Below are 21,725 nucleotides of genomic sequence, written 5' to 3' on the forward strand. Positions count from 1 at the left end.
AGATCCATCCTGGTATGTGCAAGACCCCTCATGCCCATGACTGAGAGTCACAGCCACTTTTTGTCAAAAGAAAGCTCGCTTGGGACCCTCACCCATGTAGTGACAATCATAACAATGACAGCACTGGCTCCCTTTAGTGCACACTCATTAGGCACAGGCCTTGTGCCAGGAGCTTGATACGTACTAAGTCATCTAACCAGCATGGCAGTGCTGATCGACACCACTGGTACTGACTGACTTGGGTTAATGTAAGCACAGAGAGAAAGTGTTGAAAGGATGTAAGATAGCTTAGAGAATTGCCAGCAGAGGTGAAGAGCTGGTTCAGACACAGGCAGCAACCAGATCGGGGGTGGGGTAGCAGGATTCTTCATTGTACTGTCAGGATACTGTGGCTGCGAAGAACGGGCTCTACTGTTTTTTGTGTTTTTTTTTTTTTTTTTAATCAATGTGTTTGAGTTTGAAATTTTAGGAAATTTTGTGACTGACTTTCTAGGTCATAAATCTGACCACTTGGCTGATGTGGATAGGGCCCCTTCATTAATAGTTCCAGCAGACTGTAACTACTGGGGAGATGTCATTCCCCAAAAGGAAGTTGGGGTACTGTGACCAAAAGATAAGGCAATGGATCTTGGGCAACCAAGAACCAAAAAAGGTCTACCACGGTGATCATCCCCATCTTTCAGAAGAGGAAATTGAGGAGCTCAAGATTTAACATGCCCACGGTTACACAGCCCAGCCAGGATTTGAACCCAGGCAATCCTGAGTCCTGAGCCCAAGATCTACAAGTCTCTTTGTTTTTGTGCTTTTCATGTTCTTTTTTCTCTCTTGGTTCTCAGGGCTCAGAGCTGCTTCTGCTGCAGAAACCAGTGCCACAAGCTCACAGAATAAGGCCAGCTCTTGCAGCCCTGAGGACAGCCTGAATCCTGAGCCAGGGGGAAGAGAGCCAAGCAGAAGGGGAGGGGTGAAAAAGTATGCCAAGACCCTGAGGAAAAGAAGGTCTTTCCTAAAGACCGACTACACCTGTCAGGTCTCATTTCCCCTGATGCCATCAGCCTCCCTGGAGAGCGTGGACGACGTGTGCTACTATGACCGGGAGCCCTACCTGGCCCTCAGTGCACCCTCCCCAACTGTGTCCTGTCTGCAAGACGTGCAGGGTGAGCCTGGCCTCCTGGAGACCAAGGCCCTGGGGCTGCTGGCTCCCCTGAGGGAGACCAAGAGCAAAAACCCAGCCTCCCGGGCCATGGAGATGGAGCCTGAGACCATGGAAACCAAGTCGGTCATCGACTCTCGAGTGTTTTCTATTTCTGCCATTCGCCTCCGGATTGACCCCAGCCATAAAGAGAATTCTGGGATTGCCCCTCTGACCGCCAGTGTTGCCAGTTCCCCAGCAAACACTCCTCACAGTCCCAACGCAGGCTTATCTGGCCCAGATACGGCTCAGGTAGAGCTTCCCCAGACCTCATCTCCATTTCAAGACTCGGATGGCAGTGCCCCCCGAGAACTTGCCATGGAGCTTGGGGACAGCACCTCCTCCCTCTCCAGTGCTGACTTGAACCCAGACAGAGTCTGCCTGACCATCAGCCCAGGGCCACATAATATCTCTCAAGGAGACACACTAGAGCTGGGAGGAGTCCAGATAGAAAGAGGACTGGGATCTCTGTTTACAAATCATATGCAAGAAACTGCCCCCCAGGACACAGGGTCTCTGTTGTCTCCTCGAGACAGGCCTAGAAGTGGTGAATGTGGAATAAATTCAGAAGAGAAGATGGCTTCTTTCCCTACGAAGGAGGAGCAGCAAGGGCAACTATCTTTGGAACATGACAGAGAAGTTACAAACAAAAGTGGCGCCAACTTATTTCATGATGAATCTGAGAAGGATCCAGGTGACCCCAAGGGTGACGTGTTGAATGCTGTTCAACAGACTGTTGGTGTCAGTGCTCCAGCTGGTGGCATGGTAGCCTCCCTCTCCTTGGAGGCTCCTGTAACAAGGACTGAACAGACCCCACCACATTCCCCCAGAGACCCCCAAGGACAAAGCAGAGAAACCCCAGGCCAAGCCTGCCAGGCCCAAGAACAAAAACTATTGGCAGAGCTGGATTTAGACCTGGGTTTCTTGCTTAGGGACCAGACCATTTCATCAGCTTTCCCTCTGGAGGAGGTCAAGGCAGAGCCACCTAACCATGTGATAGGGGAAGATACCACCCCTAGGGACACTCCTCAGCAGGTCTGTTTGAATCCAGGGCCTTCTCTGCCAGAGCCACTACCGTGTTCCCAAGAGGAGCCCCACTTAGAAGGTTCAAATCATTGTTCACTGCCAGGAAGCAAAGACAAAAGCCCTAGCATGTGCCTTCCTAATGAGAAGTCTTTCCTGTGCTTTGCCCCAGAAAGCTATCCTAAAGTTTCTGCCAGTCTCAGGACGGCCACATCTTCGGGGTTTGCAGGCGTGAATGAGACTGTGGCCCCTAGAACTGGGATGGAGCAGTGCAGCTGCCAGTTCTCCTATGCCACGTGCTTCCGTGGCCTGCAGCCAGAGACGGAGGAGGAAGACAGGGGCCTGGAAGCACACCCCACAGCCCCCCTCACCTCACCACCCTCTGCAGGAGGCCAGCTGGCCCTGCCCTGGAGGCCTGCCCGGGTCCACAGCTGCAGCACTGAGCCCCTGTCGAGGAACAGCCACATCTGGCCAGAGTACTGCACCAGGGCTCTGAGACAGCTGAAAGCTGCCCCTGCCAGCACCCCGGAGGGCTTCATCCAACTCACGGAGAGCTTGCTGGAATTACAGAACATTTTAGAAGCTTCCTGGGGAAATGGGAACACGCACCCTCCTGAGAAGTGCACCTGGCACTTTTCTGAAAGCCGGAGCCGCCTCTGCATGGGCTCCCAAAAGCTCCTGTTGAGCTGTCAGCACGTGATCAGAATGGACCAGTCCCCCAAGGAGATGCAGGGTGCTGTGCGCGACACCTTCCAGCACCTGGTCCAGCTGGCCGGCCTGTGCTTCCAGTTCACAGCCTGCAGCCACTGCTCCACCCGACACAGAGAGGCAGCGGGGAACCTGAGGGATGTGGTGTACACCTACCACCAGTTTGTGGAGGCCGCTAAGCTCACCTGTGAGAGAGGCTACCATGACCTGAGTGTGAAACTCTTGGCCCGTCAGTGTACGGCCCTCACAGCTGCTGTATTCTGTTTGACCCAGAAGTTCTGGTTCTCCACTGCCCTGTGAGCGGGCCAGTTGGCCAGACCCCCTGCCCTGCCCTGGACACTTCCCTGAGCAGCTCCTACCATTCCTCTGCCCACCCCTCTCAAATGTTTATTATTTAGGGTGTTCAAATAAACTGCTGCTTAATCTTTGCCTGAATCATACAGAGTGATGACAAGTTTGGGCCAAAAGCATCCGCTCATATTTGTTCAACAAACATTCACTGGCTTATTCATAAAGATGAGTAAGACAAGCCTCTGCCCCTGGCCAGGATGCTCACAGCCCCTCTGGGTGGGTACAGATAAGCAGATTGCCATCAGTAATGTGTGTACCCTAGGAGGAGCATATCCTGCGAGTGTGGAAGCAAGAAGCCACAAACTGTCCCAAGAAGGCAGGGATGAGGGAGGAAGGTGGAGCCACTGAAAAATTGTCTTGACTTCTCACATCACACTGATTTGGCAATAACCTCTGTAAATAGGAGTGAATACTTGGGATATTTGATAGATTCCACCTTCACAAGTTTTGTTTTGCAGCACCTGCGCCTGGAGGCCTGGTATTCTTGGCGGCCTCGCTGCGATAAGCATAGGTTGCCACTAGGTGGCAGTAAGCACCTTAGTTGCCTGGCCCCCCATATCCAGGTGTGTGCTCTGTGCGTTACCTGAAATTGACTCCACCCTCTATCCATTTTAAATATCTAAAAAGGCAAACATTAAAACCCTGAACTAGATTTGCCTTTTTAAGAATAATATTAGAGCAAAAGAAATATATTCAGTACCTTTCTCACTAATTCCAGTAGAGCCATTTAATCCCTGTTAATCTTGGTGGGACCTTGGTCGGACATGCTACTTAACCTCTCAGTGCTTTGGTTTTCTCTTCTGAATATTGGGGATACTAGTGCCTGCTTTGTAGGGTAGAAATCTAGTAAATACTCAAAAAAAGTTAGTAATAATCCCCAAAGTTTATGGATTCTTCTCCTAGTATGAAACCCTTCCTTGCATTTTGTTTTCAGACTCCAGGAAAACTGACCTGAAGACAGCCTTGGGAGGTCTTTTTCCCCTGGCTTTTCTGTCCAGGCAAAAGGTGGTTTAGACACTCACTTTGGGCTATCAGAGTTTACTCAAGGGGTCCTTCTGGGGCTCCTGATCAGTTGTGGGCTCAGTGCTTCCTCTGCAATTTGTTTCCTCTAAAGTTCCCTAATTTCTCTCCTTCACCCAGCAAAAGCAGGGCAAAGGTGAGGGTGTTAAGTGACATACCCAAGCTCTTGCCAATCAGAAGGAAAGCAATATTTGGGGAGAAGAGAAGAGAATCTACCCATCCCCTGTTACCAGTTACTTAGTAGCCAGTTAACCAGTACTAGTGCCAGGAAAAGATTTATTTTCTTAAAGGCCTGTTTCTTTCCACAGAATCCTTTGAATAAAATTTAAATAAGGCTCTTGAAAACAGATTTAAAGTGATTTCATGACAATGGAAAATAGGAACAATAGGACACTGAAATACTAAAAATTGTATGATGCTAAACAGGACTTGAATACTTTTACTGTGTTCACAAGCTTAGGGAAGGAGCTCAGGACTTCAACGCAATCAGAGCTTGAATCCTGGCAGTGTTGTTATAGGTGCTTCTCTGAGCCTCATTTTCCCCAAATGACAAAAGGAAATAACACTAGTCTCATTTTGTGATGGCCTACAATGTGCCAGATGCCTTATTTGGATAACTTGAATACATTTTCTTATCAACACAACACCCCAAACTAGAGATTGTTATATAATACACATTCAGCATTATTGTGAGAAATAAATTCGCATGGAAGGCAGGATGGAGACTGTGAAGCCTCAGGCACAGGCACTCGGATGTTTTGTTTCCTTCTTCCTTTGCTTCCTCTCCCCTCAAATCCGTTAGCTTCCTTGGGTTGCTACTGTATGGAGCTGGCATTTTTGCTCTGAGCCTCCATGAGGTGTACTAAGTCCCAGAAGTTCTGAAGCAACCCCTCATTGCTTGTTGAGAAGCTAAAGTACAGGGGGTTTGCCATGTTTATCACTTTCTCTGAGACACACAGCTCCCTACATGAGAGCAGGACAGGACTGCCTACTCCCCAACACAAGAATCAATTGTTTAATGACTGAGAAACGACTGGATATTTACACTCCTTCATTTTTCCACCCACCAACATATTGGCGGATTTATTTCTTTAAACAAACATTTATGGTACACCCATGCCAGGGTGCCTGATGTAGGATTATGGATGTAAATAGTTGGGTGAGAATCTTATCTGCAAGGGCTCCTGGTCCGAGAGGTAAGATGACATGTAGAGATAGAGACCTACCTAAGGCATGGTGTGCTCAGGACTACCAAAGAGAACAGATAAGGTGCTGTAAGAGCTCAGAGGAGAGAAGTAATTTGGGGGTGTTGGGGGGAGTGGTGATCAGGGAAGGCTTCCTGTAGGAGGCAGCATTAATTAGAACTAGTATGTCAAGAAGTGTTGATTGGGGACTTCCCTGGTGGCGCAGTGGTTAAGAATCCGCCTGCCAATGCAGGGGACACGGGTTCAAGCCCTGATCTGGGAAGATCCCACATGCCATGGAGCAACTAAGCCCGTGCACCACAACTACTGAGCCTGCGCTCTAGAGCCCATGATCCACAACTACTGAGCCTGTGTGCCACAACTACTGAAGCCCGCGCACCTAGAGCCCGTGCTCCGCAACAAGGGAAGCCACCACGATGAGAAGCCCGTGCACCGCAAGGAAGAGTAGCCCCTGCTCTCTGCAACTAGAGAAAACCCACACGCAGCAAGGAAGACCCAACACAGCCAAAAATAAATAAATAAATAAATTTATAAAAATAAAGTAGTGTTTTTTTTTAAAAAAAGTATTGATTGAGTAGCTATTGTGTGTCAGGTTCTGATTTTGGTAGATAGGAAGGTAAGTTTTTCTCAAGAAGGGAGAAAAATCACTTGTTTGTTTATCCTGTTGACAAATATTTACTGTGCGTTGGCACCAGGAATACAATCACTAACATGATAGATGTAAGTCCCCTCGAGGAACTTATAATCAGCAGGGAAGACATAGAAAAAAAAAAGATTACTGATAGGTGAAGATTGAAATAAAGAAAACGAAGAGTGCCAAGATGGGGCTGGGATAAGCCAATCTTCCCTGGGGGCGCGGGGTGGTCAGTAAAGCCCTCTCTGAACAGGGAAGGTTTAAGCAGAAGCTTAAAGGGTAAGAAAGAAGGAGCCAGCCATGTAAAAAGTGAGAGAAAAGGGAACAGTAACTGCAAAGGCTTTTGTTGTGTTTAAAGCATTTCAAGAAGATGGGTGTGACTGGAACACAGCAAGCTGGAGAAAGAGTGATAGATGAGGTCGGAGGGTCAGCCAGGAACCAGGCCATGCAAGGCCTTGGGGAGGTTAGATTTTACATCCAATTACAATGGGAAACCACTGAGGGTTTGGAGTAAGGGAGACACATAATCATTCGGCAAATGGATGGACGCCGGAGGGGGCTGGGCAGTGATACCAGCTAGGTGGCCTTGATATGGGGAAAAGCCCCACTTTTGAATGAGCTTCATGAGCTCATTGAAAAGTGAAGAGACACCAGAGCAGTGGCAGGGAGGGAGGAAAGGTATTCGGTACAGCTGAGTGCAAGGTGCAGGGACTGGAAGGTGTGGTGGGAGCAACTGAAGACCATCTGAGCCACTTTGCAAGTCCTGCTGAGTGGAAAGCCAAGGCCAGCTTCTGAGCAGAGAAGACAGCTGGGTTTCCGAAAAAGCCCTTTGAGGAAGAAAGCATGTTTAGTTTTAGTATTTTACAAGTTGCTCCAGTAGCAGATTATAAAGGATGGGTTAAAGCATGGACTGGGGATGGGGTGGGAGGTGCTGGAGAAGCTGTGGAAAGAAAAGTCCTGAGGGGAAACCGTGAGGCCAAGGACGGATCCAACAAGGCTGTGGTTTCTTGGGCAGGAGGTGTTTCAGGCTCATTCATGGTAGGGTCTCTCGAAAGCATGAGACCCCTAGGACTGCAGGAATAAAGGGAAGAGTGGTTGATAGCTTTTATCAGGCCAAGGCTTGGACAAGTCGCTTCAGGTCTCTGAGACTCAAGTTTCCCCGTGGATTTGTGAGGCGAGAAAGAGGAGGGAGAGTGGCCAGAGGCTAGACTAATTCGTGATCTGCCCAAGCCGGGATATCTGTTATGATCCTGGATGGCCAGCTAGTGGTGAGGGGAACTATGTCAGCTCGTGGGCTCTTCTGGTTGTGGGGAAGCCCAGGGAGACCAGGGGAAGGCAAGGCCCCCAGGTTGCGAGATGAGGGGTGGTTCGAGTCTGGTTTCAGCCCACCTTCGCCGTGTCCAGCCCTTGACAGCCATCAAAGCGCCTGGTCACCTGCAGCAGCCCTGTGAGGTCGGCGAGCGGCTGGGATTGTATGCCCAGCTAACGTGCGAGGAAACGGAGGCTCAGTGAGGCGCGGCAACCTTCTAGCGGGACGCAGCTCCTTAGTACTACCGTGGGCACGGCAGCCGAAGCCCAAGTCTTCGCGGAACACACAGCCGCTAGGCTGAAAACGACAACTCCCAGAATGCTACTCGGAGAGGGGCAGGAACCGGAAGTGAAGTCGGAGGTGGGGCTTGGTGGGTTTCTCTGCTGCTGCGTGAGGTGACGGGATCAGGTACGCCGGGGCCTCGTTGCCGGCAGGGGTGGGGGCTGGGGGTCCGGCCTGGGAATGCCGCCTCGTTCGCGGGCAGGGCAGACAGGCGCCTGGGGAGCAGGCGCCCGCCCAGCAGTCGTGTGGCCTCATGTCCCCCACCTTCTTGGCGCTGTTCCTTCCTGCTTCCCGTCGTACTCGCAGCTTATGGACCAGACTGGGCTTGCACGCGGTGTACACTCGAGATTGGGGTCAGGGTGTTCTAGTGCTGAAGGTGACCGAGGAGTGGAGCCGGCTTTGGTGGCTGAAACTTAGAACGAGGAGATGAGAGAAGTCTCCATCACTTAGCGCCCAGGGATATGCTCATCAGGTGGGACTTGGGTTAGAAAAAAGTTCTGAGGCCTCTGTCAACGCAGAGATGGTGGAGTGGAGGATTTATTAATTCAGCAAGTCTTTATTGAGCGTCTGTTATGTACGAAGCTCGTTGCCAGGCACTGAGGATGTAGTGAATGAAGCAAACAGAACACTTGCTTACATTATAGGAAGGGGAAAATTCAGACAAAAAAAATAAGTAAAAAGTGTGCCATGTTGGTTAATGAAAATCTGAACGAAGTGAGGAAGGTAGTCATATAATTATCTAGGAGAAGAGGATTGAGATAGAAAGACCAGCAAGTGCAAAGGCGCTAAGGTGGGAACATCCTTGGTATGTTTAAGGAACAGCAACAGCAAGTAGACCAGATAGTGCAGAGAACAATGGATGATCATTAATTATCAATATAGGCCATTGTAAGTGTCCAGACAAATAATCAGTAAACAATCTATAATAGGAATAGAAGAGAGTTTTATTCTAGCCACATTGAGGACTATAGCATGGGAGACACAGATTCAAGAAGCACTTGAATTGTGTTCCTCCAGGCTACAAAATGGGGCAAGCTTATAAAGGCAAAAACTGCAAGGTTACAGTTAGTTACATGAGTTATTTATCAAGAATTATAATTGGAGGTGGCAAGAAGTAAGGGTGTTTATTAAGTAAGAATTGGTTGGGGTCTGAAATGGTTGCATAGTTACAAGGGGAGACCTTGAGACCGTAATATTGCAGCTGGCCGGTGTTAGAGTATGACTGATGGTGTCCTTGGGTGTGGTACAGTTCAGAGAAAGTTCAAGTTCTCAGTGATGCAGCCGTGCCTGAGACCAGATCTTCAATGGCCACCCAACCCCATTTTTGTATTCCTGAACTATTACTCCATTTTAATTTCAATGTCATCAACTTGAACCTCACAGAGATATATTATGAATTACCAATAAGTTGCATGAAAAAAAAAGCTCAATATCATTAATAATCAAACAAATGCAAATTAAAACAGTGAGGTTCCACTACACAAAAATGGTTAAAATTAAGAACCCTGACAACAGCAAATGTTGGGGATGATGCAGACCATCTGGAACTCTCACAGACTGCTGACAGCAGTGTGTAATGTTACAATCATTCTGGGAAATTGAGTGCAGTTTCTTAGGAGTTAAATAGCACCCATCCTATGACCCAGCAATTCTGTTAGTACTTAGCCAACAGACAGGAAAACATATGTCCACAAAAACGCTTGTATGAGAATTTCTTGGCCGCTTTATTCGTAAAAGCCACAAACTGGAAAAATCTCAAATGTCTATCAACAGGAGAATAAACAAATTGTGGTATATTCATGTGTGGAATACTGCTCAGCAATAAAAAGGAACAAACTACTGATACATGAAGCAATATATATGAATCTTAAAAACAAGTTGTGGGGCAAAATGCCAAGTTCAAAAGAGTACACACTGTTTGAGTCCATTTAAATAACATAAGGCACAGCTAATCTATGGTTATAGAAAAAAGAGCAATGATTGCATTTGGAAAGCAGTGAGAGTGGGATGGAGATTGACTTGGAAAGTGCAGAAGGAAGGGAACTTTCTGGAGTGATGGAAATGTTCTATATCTTGATGGGGTGTGGGTAATACAGGCCCTACGCACTTGTCAAAAACTCATTGAGCTTGTATATTCCCATCCCTCACTTCCCACCCCTTCAAACCTCTCCCCACCATCCCTCCCAACACACAAACTTGTTGAGCTACACCCTTTAAAATCTTGGCATTTTATTGTGTATAAATTATACCTCAAAAGAATTTAAAGGTCAAGGTAACTAAGAGAAGAGCTAAAAATAAAAGGGGCTAATTAAAGTGATTTGAGTTTTAGTGTTTCATAGGGAAAGTTGATGAATCAGGAAGTAATGGTGTAAGCATATGATTTCAGGTTAAGGAGTAAATTACCAGAACTAAAAACAGCTGGTTAACAAGTGTTGCTCCCCCACCCCCCCAAGGTGGAAGGGGTCAGAGAATTGATCATTACTTTTCTTACAACTAAGTCTTTTTACCATGTGCATGGATCATATTACATAATTTATTTTTTCAACGATACACTTTTCCTAATACGTAGGTAGCACACTAGGCTCAGAGGAGCAGCCATGAGCAATGGTTATACCATTCTTTGTGACACTTAGCTGTAGACTAGAACACTTCTTAGTCATATCTTCCTCAAGGATTTTGAACACCACTTTGAAATTATTACATTAGTTAAGTGTGTTGTAACAATGGTTCTTCATTTTTTTCTACCTCAGCACTTCTGATGGATATTAGCCGTTTCCACTATGACTGTGGCTTTCTGCTGCAGTGATACTGAGTTGGGGGAGGGAATGTGTGCAACCTAGAATTCTTGGTTGGTTTTGGGCCACTCTTCACCATAATTTTTGGCTAGCTGTGAACCTCCCAGGATGTTTCTAGTACAGGACTTTGCATAGAGTAGGTGCTCAGTAAATATTTGCTAAAGGAATGGTTTTGAAAATAAACAGAAACATAATGGGATAGGTGGATTTTGCCATCTCTGTCTCGCCCTCAACTCATACGTGCATTTCAAAGAATACAGTAAATGAACTCATTATCTGTGTCACTGCAGCAGTGAATAATCTTTGATTTCTTGGGGTTGTCAGGAGTTGTGCTTGTCTTCTAAGAAGTGAATTTGGCTTCCTTACTACTGAAAGGTTTCTGTGCTGACTTATTTCTCTAGAAGACACACATGCTTTTCTCAGTTCAGTTAATCTGTGTTAGTATTTTACACACTTCTACTCCTTCAGTAATGCAGTAACCCTGTTTGTCATTTGGATATAGGGAAATACCTCTGCAAGTTAAATAATGTAATGTCTCACATAATTGTGCCTTTTCCTAATCTGGGTGAAAAGGACAGAGGACTAAGCACATGGACTGGAAGTTAGAAGGGAGCTCTCAGAAAACAGAGTCACACGTGCTGCAGGAGCAAGAAGTCACCCTAGAGGACACAGGTGAAGATGGCATCTCTGAAAGCTTCCAGCTTCTACAGATTGACGTGGAATGTGAGCATCGAGAGGAGATGACCCTGCCTACAAGCAATGCAGTGTGGCGCTCGGTGAGTGGAATGGATTGTTTATGGTCACGGGCTTTGAGACGACGGAATGTTCCAGAGACCCCTGTTCTAAGGATAGATATTGGTAAAAAAAAAGACTGGGAATGAGTTAGGTGTATTCCGAGGGATGAGTTTCCTGGCTTAAGGTTTCAGTTCCATTTGAGTCATAGAAAAAGTAAGTAAACTTAAGAGGAATTTTTGTACACCTCAGAAGGGTCAGGAAATCTCAACCCTGTCCCTAATAAATTTACTGTGACCTTGGGCATGTCACATCTCTTTTCTGGGGTTCTGCTTTCTCTAAACGCAATCTAGTCCTTTTTTTTTTTTTTTTTTAACATCTTTATTGGAGTATAATTGCTTTACAATGGTGTGTTACTTTCTGCTTTATAACAAAGTGAATCAGTTATACATATACATATGTTCCCATATCTCTTCCCTCCCATTTTTGTTTTTAAGACTAATACCCTTTTTCTCTCCTAACTTTAATCTAAATTTAAAAAATAATTAAGTAACTGTTTCTAATATTCATTTTCCTTTTTGGTGCTTATGAAGTTCTCAAACAATTTTGTTTTCTGGATAACATAAGAAAAATGTCCAAAGAAAACAGAGACACTGGGAAAAGATAGTTGCAGCAAAGAAGAGTAAAAGAAGACAAGAGAAAGAAAGAAGAAAAGCCAATCGTGTAGAAAATTCAGGTAACAATAAATCAGATTGCTGGTGTAATTATATTTATTTCTTAGCAAACTGGTATCTGCCTGTTCCTAGGAGAGTTAGGGATAGTGTTTTTAAGTAAAACAAACATCTGGGAGATAGGACCTATTAGCCTATTTTGTTGGGAATCAAAGTATCAAAGAGAGCAACATTTGAGGCTGCCTTTCAAATATAGCTGTCTAGTGCATGTATGTGTTTATAAGCTCAGAAGTAGAAAGAATGATAACAACAACAGCCAATGTTTATTCAGTACTATGTGCTAGGTTCAGTGCTAAGAATTTTACATGGATTACCATAAGGGTAAGTACTTTTATTATCCTCATTTTCTAGGTGAAGGGATTGAGGCTCAAAGAAATAAATAACATGCCCAAGATCATATAGGTAATAAATGAACAAACTGAACTCTTCGATCCAGCAGTGTGCTCCAGAGCACTCATTTTACCATTCTGCTATACCTAAACTGCCTAATGAATGAATACCTTGCATGAGCTTCCAGTTTCTCTTCATATGCAAAAATTACTCACCTGGCTGGGGAGATTTATTTCTTACTGAATAACATTTTTCAGTTTTTCCACGTTTATTCCTTTCTGATATTTCTACTCTAGGCATCTACCCCCAGCACAGCAAACGTTTTCTGAGATCCTTAACCAAGGAAAGACTTTTGCAAGCCAAACACTCAGGACCAAGACTCTGTATCGATTTGAGTATGACCCACCACATGTCTAAGAAGGTAAAACATCCACTGAACTCTGAATTCCTGCTCACCTGAGGGAGGTCCAGGTGGGAACAGCTTTCACAAAGAACATGACCAGCTCCAGCTTCTATGATTCTCTGGTAAACCAGCAGATGTGTTTAGTTTTCTACACATGGCTACTAAGTTCTGAGATGGCTGTTGTAAAGAATCAGGAAGAGAATAGATATATGGTTTAGTTTAAAAATTTTTCCTTTATCTTCTGTTTTGAGCCCACTGCCTTTGCCTCTGTGCTTATGGTATCCCCAGTCTAGATGGAGACTTTCAGGTTGAATTCTCCAGAGATGAAATCTTTGGCCTTCTGCCGGGGAGAGGAATATTCGCCTGGTTGCATGTTGTGGGGAGATTACCTGGTGGGAGGTCTTTCTACAATGTGTGTGTTTTAAAAAGCTGCCCTGTCGGTGAAGGAGGGATTTTTCACCCTATGATTCTGGGGATGGCTGAACACACAACACTCGACACTGGACAGATAAGATCTATAGCAGTTTATTGGTCACATATACTCAGCCCGAGGGGAGGATGACACTGGACATCATGCAGGGCCACATGGGATTGCACTCGGGAACAGAATGAACAACCAGGGGCCGTGGGGGGTAGGTTTTGTAGTATCAAGAAATTAGATTCCTACAGGAAGATGTGATTGGTTTGCTGTAATAATTCCATGGGCTGGCAGAGAATTGAAACCCACTACTCAGGGATAGCAGGAACCCTTTATCAAAGGAATCCCTTTGATTAAAAAAAAAAAATTGTTTAGCTAGTGAACCTTATCCATGGGAGCAGAATTGGGAGGGGAACTTGCAGTTAGGCCATTCAAGGCCTCTTATTTTCACCAGCTATCAAAGCGGCACACAATATTGGGCCTTGATTTTAGGCCTTACACCACAAAAGAAATCTGTGTTTTCCAACGTCCCTGTTATACATGCTAGTGTTTGCATGTTTTTCAGAGAAATTAGGATCTAGGATTCTTCCATGGAACCTCTAACTATAGTCCTCTGAAAAGGTCAACTAAGAATTTTCTAATGTGTATATTAATTGAGATATCAGATTAAATCAAATCCAAAGCTTTTTTTTTTTTTTCCTGTACTGAACCAAATCAGGCCAGATTGTGAAACTACCTTTCTACACGGGTGATATCTCTAATAAATCAGAATGGAAAGTTAAAACTTCCAAACCTATGACAGCTCCTGAAGTTAGGGAGAAGGTGCCAAGTTTAACTGATGGAGTATAAAAACATCTGTGCAGTAATCTAATCTCTTTTTGATAAACAGTAACCATCACATGGTAAGATTTTTTTATATATATAAATTTATTTATTTTATTTATTTATTTTTGGCTGCATTGGGTCTTCGTTGCTGGGCACAGGCTTTCTCTAGTTGCAGTGAGCGGGGGCTACTCTTCATTGCAGTGCGCGGCTTCTCATTGCAGTGGCTTCTATTGTTGTGGAGCACGGGCTCTAGGCGTGGGATTCAGTAGTTGTGGCTCACAGGCTCAGTAGTTGTGGCTCACAGGATCTAGAATGCAGGCTCAGTAGTTGTGGCGCACGGGCTTAGTTGCTCCACGGCATGTGGGATCTTCCCTGACCAGGGCTTGAACCCGTGTCCCCTGCATTGGCAGGCGGATTCGTAACCACTCTGCCACCAGGGAAGCCCACATGGTAAGATTTTAGGTAAAAGCTAAAAGAAAAATTTTATATATATATATGTATATATTTATATATACATATATATCAGCAGATCCAGAAGGAGGGAGAGGTCTTGGTTTTCTGGGCTAGTATCATTACCTTAAGTTTCATCTATAAGGTGTGATACCATGGGATGTAACACACATGCATACATGCATGTACTCACTCCTGGAGTAAAAGGGCCATTGAATTCATGAGCTTTCCCAGAGTAGTATTCAGTGAACTTACTGAGTAACCATTTGTTGATAATGAATTTAGAAAGAGTGGGCATGTTCCTACCATAAATTGTCCTTACTTCTTCGAAGGAATTAAGTAGACTGGCTGGACAGATCCGAAGGTTGTATGGCTCAAATAAAAAAGCTGACAGGCCATTTTGGATCTGCCTCACTGGATTCACCACAGACAGTCCCCTGTATGAAGAGTGTTTGAGGATGAATGATGGATTTTCTAGTTATCTGGTAAGCCTCATTTTGCATATTATTTGGATTGTCATCTGAAAAGTAGGTTGGAGGGGGTAATAGTAATTTTTTTTTACTTTTTCACATTTCAGTGTAAAAAAAATGTTTATGTGTATATGTTATATGTTTTCACTATTACAATCTTTAAAAATTTAGAACCTCTCATCAGTTCTTATGTTTCAAAATTTTCATCCTTCCACTGCATTGGCAAACTAATATTACCAGTATCTAGGGCTGTATTTTGTATCCAGTGTATTGTATGCTAGACTATGTACCAGGAATGTTTTAGGGACATGCCATGATTCCTTTCTTGTTCTTAGTGCAGAATTAGGGAACATGAATTTTGGGGGAAAGAGAGAATCCTTATGGAAGTAATATGGATTTAAGATGAGCTTTATGGAGTACTAAGTTACTTTCAATACTTTCTCTAGGATCTCTTAAATGTAGTGATTGACATACAGGCAAGAATCCAGATCAGTGCCTAAGAAGTGCCACTAAAAGTGCCCTTGTGTGTTTGCATTATGTAGCTGAGACTGGGTAGTGTGGCCTTCTCCAGAGAGGTCCTCTGAGGCAACGAGTGTGAAAAGCACCCTATGTGGTGCTGCACAGTTAGTCGTGGTTGCTGTTACCTTAATGATCCCTCCTGTAACACAGCCATTCCCAGCTTTACTTTTCTGTATGTGTTTTATGATTCCTGTATGTGAGCCGAACAGATCCACTCTAAGAGCCACGTAGTTCAGTCCCCTTGCTTTCCTGTCTTCATGCTTTTCTTAGGTGATTTCCTCCACTTTGAATACTTCTTCCTTTTGTATGTGTGTCAATCTCACCTCTTCAGAAACCCAGTTCCAGCATTCCCTTTGCTAGAACATTGTCCCTGGTGTTGTCATTCCCTCTCTGTAGTCCTGGGGCATGCTCCCGGTATGTCTCTTAGGGCCTCATTACCACTTTCTGTCTCATTTTGTAGGATCGAATGTCTGTACCTTTCTACTTCCGCTACCCAACTGGGCACTTTCTGAGAACAGGTTGTCAGACATGTATCCTCTTGATGTACCTGGAGCCATGCCTGATAGAAACTACATGCTCTGTAACTAGTTACTGCAGCGTGGGCTGTGTCTTAACGTAGTTCACACTACATTGGATTGTTTACATTTTTCAGCTAGACATAACAGAAGAAGACTGCTTTAGTTTATTTCCTCTGGAAACCCTTGTGTACCTGACTCCTGACTCAGAACATGGTATGTACTTTACTGCATGCATTCATGTAGCACATTGCATCCAGCCCTTTATTTCATTATTCCCGGGGTCAGAGTTTGTTAAAGCCACCCAAGGTGTATCCAAGAAAAAAAAGGAATGGACGTTAATTGCACACCTCTTATGGACAGAGACCTCACTGAATGCTTCATATTTGTCCTGCCATGTGCACAGAGCTGCACAGATTTAGGGTCTCCATCCTCAGCTGGAGCTTGTGAGTTACCTGGTAATCCTCATGAGTTTTCCTTGTCACCTCCTCACATTGACCCTTCTCAGATTGATGTTAGATAAATATTTTTTTCCCAGAAAATCATCTATTTCGCATAATTTTCAATTTTATTGTATTAAGTTGATCTCAGTATTCTCTTCAATTTTACCTTCCTTTGACATTTTGCCTCCTTTCTGAATCCTAATGGTGATTTGAGTCTGCATATTTGATTAGATATGTCTAATTAATTGACATTTAATTGATCTTTCCAGGGAATTAGCAAATCTAATTAGCAAATCTACTCTCTTTTTGTTTTCTATTTCATTAAATTTCTACTTTTATCATTAATAATTCTTTCCTTTTACAGTCTTTGGATTTAGAAATTATAAAACAGATTGACCTCAGTGGCCTTCATTTTTTCATTAGCTCTTGAAGATGTTGATCTAAACAAAGTTTACATCCTTGGTGGACTTGTGGACGAAAGCATTCAGAAGGTAGGTGTACATTTTAGGCCTGACAACTGCATTTTGAAAAGTGGCACTTTCTTTTAGAGAAAGAAATCCTTGCCCTGTCATAATCTTAGGCCAAAAGGCCTAAAAACTCAGAGGCAATAGGAAGTAAGAGCCTATTCTGCCTAGGTTGGCCCTCCTACTTGCCAACTTCCCTCTCTTCTCATCAGCAATGTCAGCAACACTGACCTGACAGAATCCAGTCAGGGACTGGAATGGGAAGTATTTAGTAATTACATAAATAACCATTATTGAACTCCTTTCTTCTCTCCTCTCTTCAGTCCTGCAAGGATGACTCTGATCTTGACCAAGGAAGCTTTGATTCAGCATTCTTACCAGCTGTTTGTTCTTTGTGAAAGAGCAGTTTGTTCCTTCTTAGGCCATCTTCCCTGTTGACAGAAGTCTTATCCCATAATCTCTACCTTAGTAGGACATTCAGATTTCTTTTGTTGAATTGGAATTTTATTGGAATAATTGGAGTTTTGAAATATATTTCTATTATACAAATATTTGTTGAGATAATTTTTTAATATTTAATTAGCATATTGCATAGTTAATAAATAATGATATAATGGTTAAAATGTATAAAAAGGAGCACAGTGAAAAGTAAGTCTGCCTCTCATCCTTGTCACCCAGTATCTGCTGCATGAGGCAACCATGGTTTTCTTGTGTATCCCTCTTGATATAGTCTGTGATCACACAAGTATGTGTTTATGGGTATATTTTATATACATATATTTTTCATATATGTGAGTATATTTTTTCATGTATATATGAGATACATACACATATTTGACACAGATGATACTTAACTGAATTGCATTTATTCTAAAAAAGAGTTCCATGACTCCATAGTGATAATCTAAAAAATGGGCAGGAGGTGGGGGAGGAGAGAGCTCTAAAGAATGCCAGTTAATAAATGAGAAATGCATAATAGAATTGAGAAATCATCATTTTGTCACTCTCAGTGTAATCATTGATTCAGGGAATTGACTGAACGAAAGGTTGTGAGGGAACTGACTATTCCAAGTGGTCTCGAAGTACCAGCCCACAAAAGTGTACCATTACAATAAAGTGATCTGGAGGTCCCTATCTTAACAAATGATCAAACTTAGAATCACCAATAGTGACATGTACCTCCTGATGTGATGGAATCTTACCTGTGAAGTATTCTTATTAGAAAATGTTTAAACTGAATTTAATCATAAACAGATCCAGGATGTGAGACATTCTACAAGACACCTGGACCAGACTTTCAAAAAAGTCAATGTAATGAAAACTGAAATAGTCATAGGGGCTATTTAAGGTTAAAAGAGATTAAAGAGACATAACAACCAAATACAGTCTTCCACAGCAGAGTGACATCCCCTTTTTTGAAGCAGACAATTCTAGAGGGCCAGTGAGCAGTGTATGATCTATAGATGTGCAAATTTAACACACTGTCCTCTTTTTATTTTCCACCAACATTTAAACTGAAAAATAACTGGCACAAAGATTTGTTTAGTTGTTACTTAAGAGTTTGGCTTCTTCACAGAAATATGCTAAGAACAAGATTTCTTCAAGGGGAGTCATTTTATCTTTAAATGTTCAGAGAACAGAAACTAGACTATAAACTCCTTCAGGGCAGCATCCAAGTTTCCTACTAACTTTGAATTCTGTACTTCAGTTCAGAGTGATTATAAAGGAATAGACTTAAAACATAATCATAGCTCATATATGCAAAGGAGTATTATCCTTCAAAGAAGTCCTTTAAGTAGCTGTACCTTTATCCCATCTGAATTGCATCACTTAAAACATTTTTGGATGTCCTCTTTCGGAATTGTGTTTCATGTGAATCTGAGAGGCAGGTAGTCCAGTGTCAGAACAAAGAAGGTGCTAGGCCTGCTTCACACTGTTCTAGTTGGTTAGACCATACTCACAGTGGCCAGTCAATATGGGACAGTAAATGAATAGACATTGACAAGCTAGAACAAGTTCAGAAGAGGTTGACCTGAGTAATGCAGGGACTCAAAACTAAATCATAGTCAAGGAAAGGTCAACAGAACTGAGGTTGTCAGTCTGGAGATGAGAGGATTCATAGGGCATGATCCCTGCCTTCAAGTGTCTGAATGGCTGTCTTGTGGAAGGGCCATTTTACTTGCCTGGTGTGGCCCTGGGGGAACAGAACTAGGACAGATGACTGGAAGTCTCAGGGAAAATAGAAAATTTGCCTCAATATCAAGAAGATTTCCTATTAACTGCTGCTATCAAAATTGAAATGGGTTACCCTAGGATGCATGAACTCCCTGTCACAAGGGTTGTCCATTTAAAGCCAGAGGCCATCTGGGAAAGTTCATAGAGGATAGACAAACATTGGATGGGTGGTTGGAGTGGAATAGTTAACTACCGAGGTCCCTTCCAAACCTAAGTATGCTAATTTTCTCAGTAATCTAAACCTTTAATCCTGAAATTACAAATAGGTAGATGACCTTCCCAGAGTTTCTTACCAGGTAGTGAGTATAATTTAAAGTTCAGTCCATGACTCAGGGACATCTTTAAAGGGACATTAGTTACTGTACTCTGACACTAAATGGCCTCAGATTGTTGGATTTTTTGAGTTCTGCCTTCTTTTTGTAGTTTTCAGAGCCTTTCCTTTTCATTGGGCTATATGCTGTCATACCTTAACGCTGTCTTGTTGCTGGTGGTATACCTGACTCGAATCCTGTCTCCCTTATTTCTAATTTGCTGCTGCCAATTGGCTATGACTGAAAACTCCAGATGTCCAGAATTGGGTCTTACTGAGTTAGGGCCAGGAGTGTTCTCCTCTCATTGGTTAGACGGCTTGGATTTTTGGATGCAGATTGTGGCTGCAGATGTGCCTCTTTTTACTTATTTCCTTCTTGGTTGTAAGTAGTAGTGAGTGGAAGCCAGCAGATAAATGAATCCCAAATAAGTGAGGTGTTGCTGCACAAGCCATTTTTCCTTATCTACATTTTCTTCCATTCTACCATAGGCTACTTAATTTTAATACTTATCATTTAATTATGATTACAGATGGAAATTGGGGTGGTGGTACATGAGGATTCTTACAGTTTGCTCTGCATATTACAATGAGACTATCTTTGTGTATTATTTTTATAAGAAGAATATTTGTGATTTACAGAAGGTGACATTTCAAAAGGCCCAAGAACACTCTGTCAAGACTGCTCGCTTACCAATCCAGGAATACATGATCAGACGCCAGAATGGGAAGAACTATCATTCAGAGATACTGGCCATCAATCAAGGTACTGCTCACATGGCTCATGCTTAACGTGTATTAGTTCTGATGCTGCTTCTTTGCATTGTGTTTCAGTATAAACGGCCCCTGAAGCAGTCTCCCCTGTGACTTGATATGCTTGCACTTTACTGTATGTACTTTGTGACATGTATTCTGGCCTCTCAGAGGCAGTTTTCATTTTCTTCCTGGTTCCCAACTATGTTAAAGGTAGTTGAAATTGTTCCCTTGTCCTAGAATGCCATGCCTTCAATCTATCATTGAACAGTGAATTCCTATTTGTCCTTCAGGATTCAGTTCACAGGCATCTTGGCTGCTCCCCTCCACATCCCAGGCCACGTCAGGGCTTGTTTTGTTCCCATTGTACTGTGTTCCTCTCTGTTGCAGCATTGTCCATTCACAGGCCTGTATCTCTCAGTGTAGGCTGAGGTCCTTGTAGGTAAGCAGGGCCTGTGTCTTTGCCTCTGTCTCCCCAGGATCTAGTACCGTGTGTGGTAGAGTAAGTTTGTTGAATAAAATATTCCAGAACACTTTTTTCCTCATTAGTCATTTACTAGTTCTCTTTTTCTTCTGTATGGCCACTATGTTTTCTGTTTACCTTTCTAACAGTGTTTGATATCCTGTCCACTTACTTTGAGACTCAAAACTGGCCTGAAGCATTGAAGAAAGGAGTTTCTTCCAGAAAAGGCTATACTCTTCAGAACTCAGTGGAATGATGGACAGCCTAAGATTGCAGCTGCAGGAGGTGAAGTTGCTGGAGTTGCCTTGACCAAAGAACAGATCAGAGGATGGTGGTGGTACTCATTTGCCTTTACTTGACATCTTGGCTCTTCACTGGGATAGGAGTTACTAACAGGGACCATATTTTATGCTCTTTTGTATCTCCCATAGTGCCTGGCTCACAGGAAGTGCCCAGATATATGTTGACTAACTAAAAAGTTTACATAATAATGAATTAGCCCTACAACTACATGGCTTTGGATGTGTTAATTCATCTTCTGTACATCTATTTGTGAAATACCTACTCTTTAGAGATAGCTTAAATAATCAAGTAAGTATTATTCTATTGAGTCTAATTTTCACTACACGGGCATCATAAAGTTGTATGACTTTCTCCAGCCATCTCGATCATGCTGATTTTCCCCAACTCAAGTAATATGTTGTACATAGGCTTTGCAGGATCAGCCTTTCCTAACCTAGCCCTGCTTTAAGCCCCCCCATAGCACTTTTTTCCATCTATGGCTCCTACTCTGTCTCCCCTATTCTGAGTATGAGCGTGGAGGGCTTCTCTCTTCTGAACAAGTAGTCTCCTAACAATTTGTGGGAGTACCTTTGTATCCTTCTGAGCCTTGTACAAACTAGATTCTTCATATATACTTGTGATTAACAGGTCAAAATGAAAAGCAAAAACACAGTATTGATAAGTCTAACTTGAAAAGAGCCAGAAAATACATTGCATCTGACACAAGCATGTTAGGTAACCTAAATCTCGGTGATCTTTTCTCGTGTCCTAGTCAGGTAGAGTTGCTTCAGTTACTCTGGCCAGTTTGGGTTAGTAAACTTGGTAACTAAGCTGCTAGCAAATTCAGAAAATGTATTCTATATCTCAAA

The 21,725-nt window shown here is 43.4% G+C and overlaps 2 protein-coding genes across 2 annotated transcripts in view; both read left to right on the forward strand.

Moving 5' to 3' along the window:
- The window catches only part of FRMPD1 (FERM and PDZ domain containing 1), an 84,578-nt gene extending 81,230 nt beyond the window's left edge, over positions 1-3,348 (forward strand). The window contains exon 17 of the mRNA XM_019949125.3: positions 837-3,348. Within this exon, the coding sequence (XP_019804684.1) occupies positions 837-3,220 (2,384 nt within the window). The 3' untranslated portion in view covers positions 3,221-3,348. The remainder of the gene's footprint in view (positions 1-836) is intronic.
- A 4,435-nt stretch (positions 3,349-7,783) lies between these two features.
- TRMT10B (tRNA methyltransferase 10B) lies at positions 7,784-21,084 on the forward strand. Its single transcript, XM_019949016.3, has 9 exons — positions 7,784-7,847; positions 11,090-11,292; positions 11,876-11,984; positions 12,606-12,730; positions 14,738-14,890; positions 16,047-16,125; positions 16,776-16,843; positions 20,001-20,124; positions 20,724-21,084. Exons 2-9 carry the CDS (start codon positions 11,107-11,109, stop codon positions 20,828-20,830), a joined length of 951 nt encoding a protein of 316 aa, XP_019804575.1. The 5' UTR covers positions 7,784-7,847; positions 11,090-11,106; the 3' UTR covers positions 20,831-21,084.
- Positions 21,085-21,725: the final 641 nt, after the last annotated feature.

Source organism: Tursiops truncatus, chromosome 6 (genome assembly GCF_011762595.2).
Source record: "Tursiops truncatus isolate mTurTru1 chromosome 6, mTurTru1.mat.Y, whole genome shotgun sequence".
In the NCBI taxonomy this organism is placed as follows: domain Eukaryota; kingdom Metazoa; phylum Chordata; class Mammalia; order Artiodactyla; family Delphinidae; genus Tursiops; species Tursiops truncatus.

Coding starts and splice junctions, on each gene's coding strand:
- TRMT10B (XM_019949016.3), top strand. CDS start 11,107: ATGGACTGGAAGTTAGAAGGGAGCTCTCAGAAAACAGAGTCACACGTG. Junction 11,293..11,875: donor GCAATGCAGTGTGGCGCTCG/GTGAGTGGAATG, acceptor GGATAACATAAG/AAAAATGTCCAAAGAAAACA. Junction 20,125..20,723: donor GATACTGGCCATCAATCAAG/GTACTGCTCACA, acceptor CCTTTCTAACAG/TGTTTGATATCCTGTCCACT.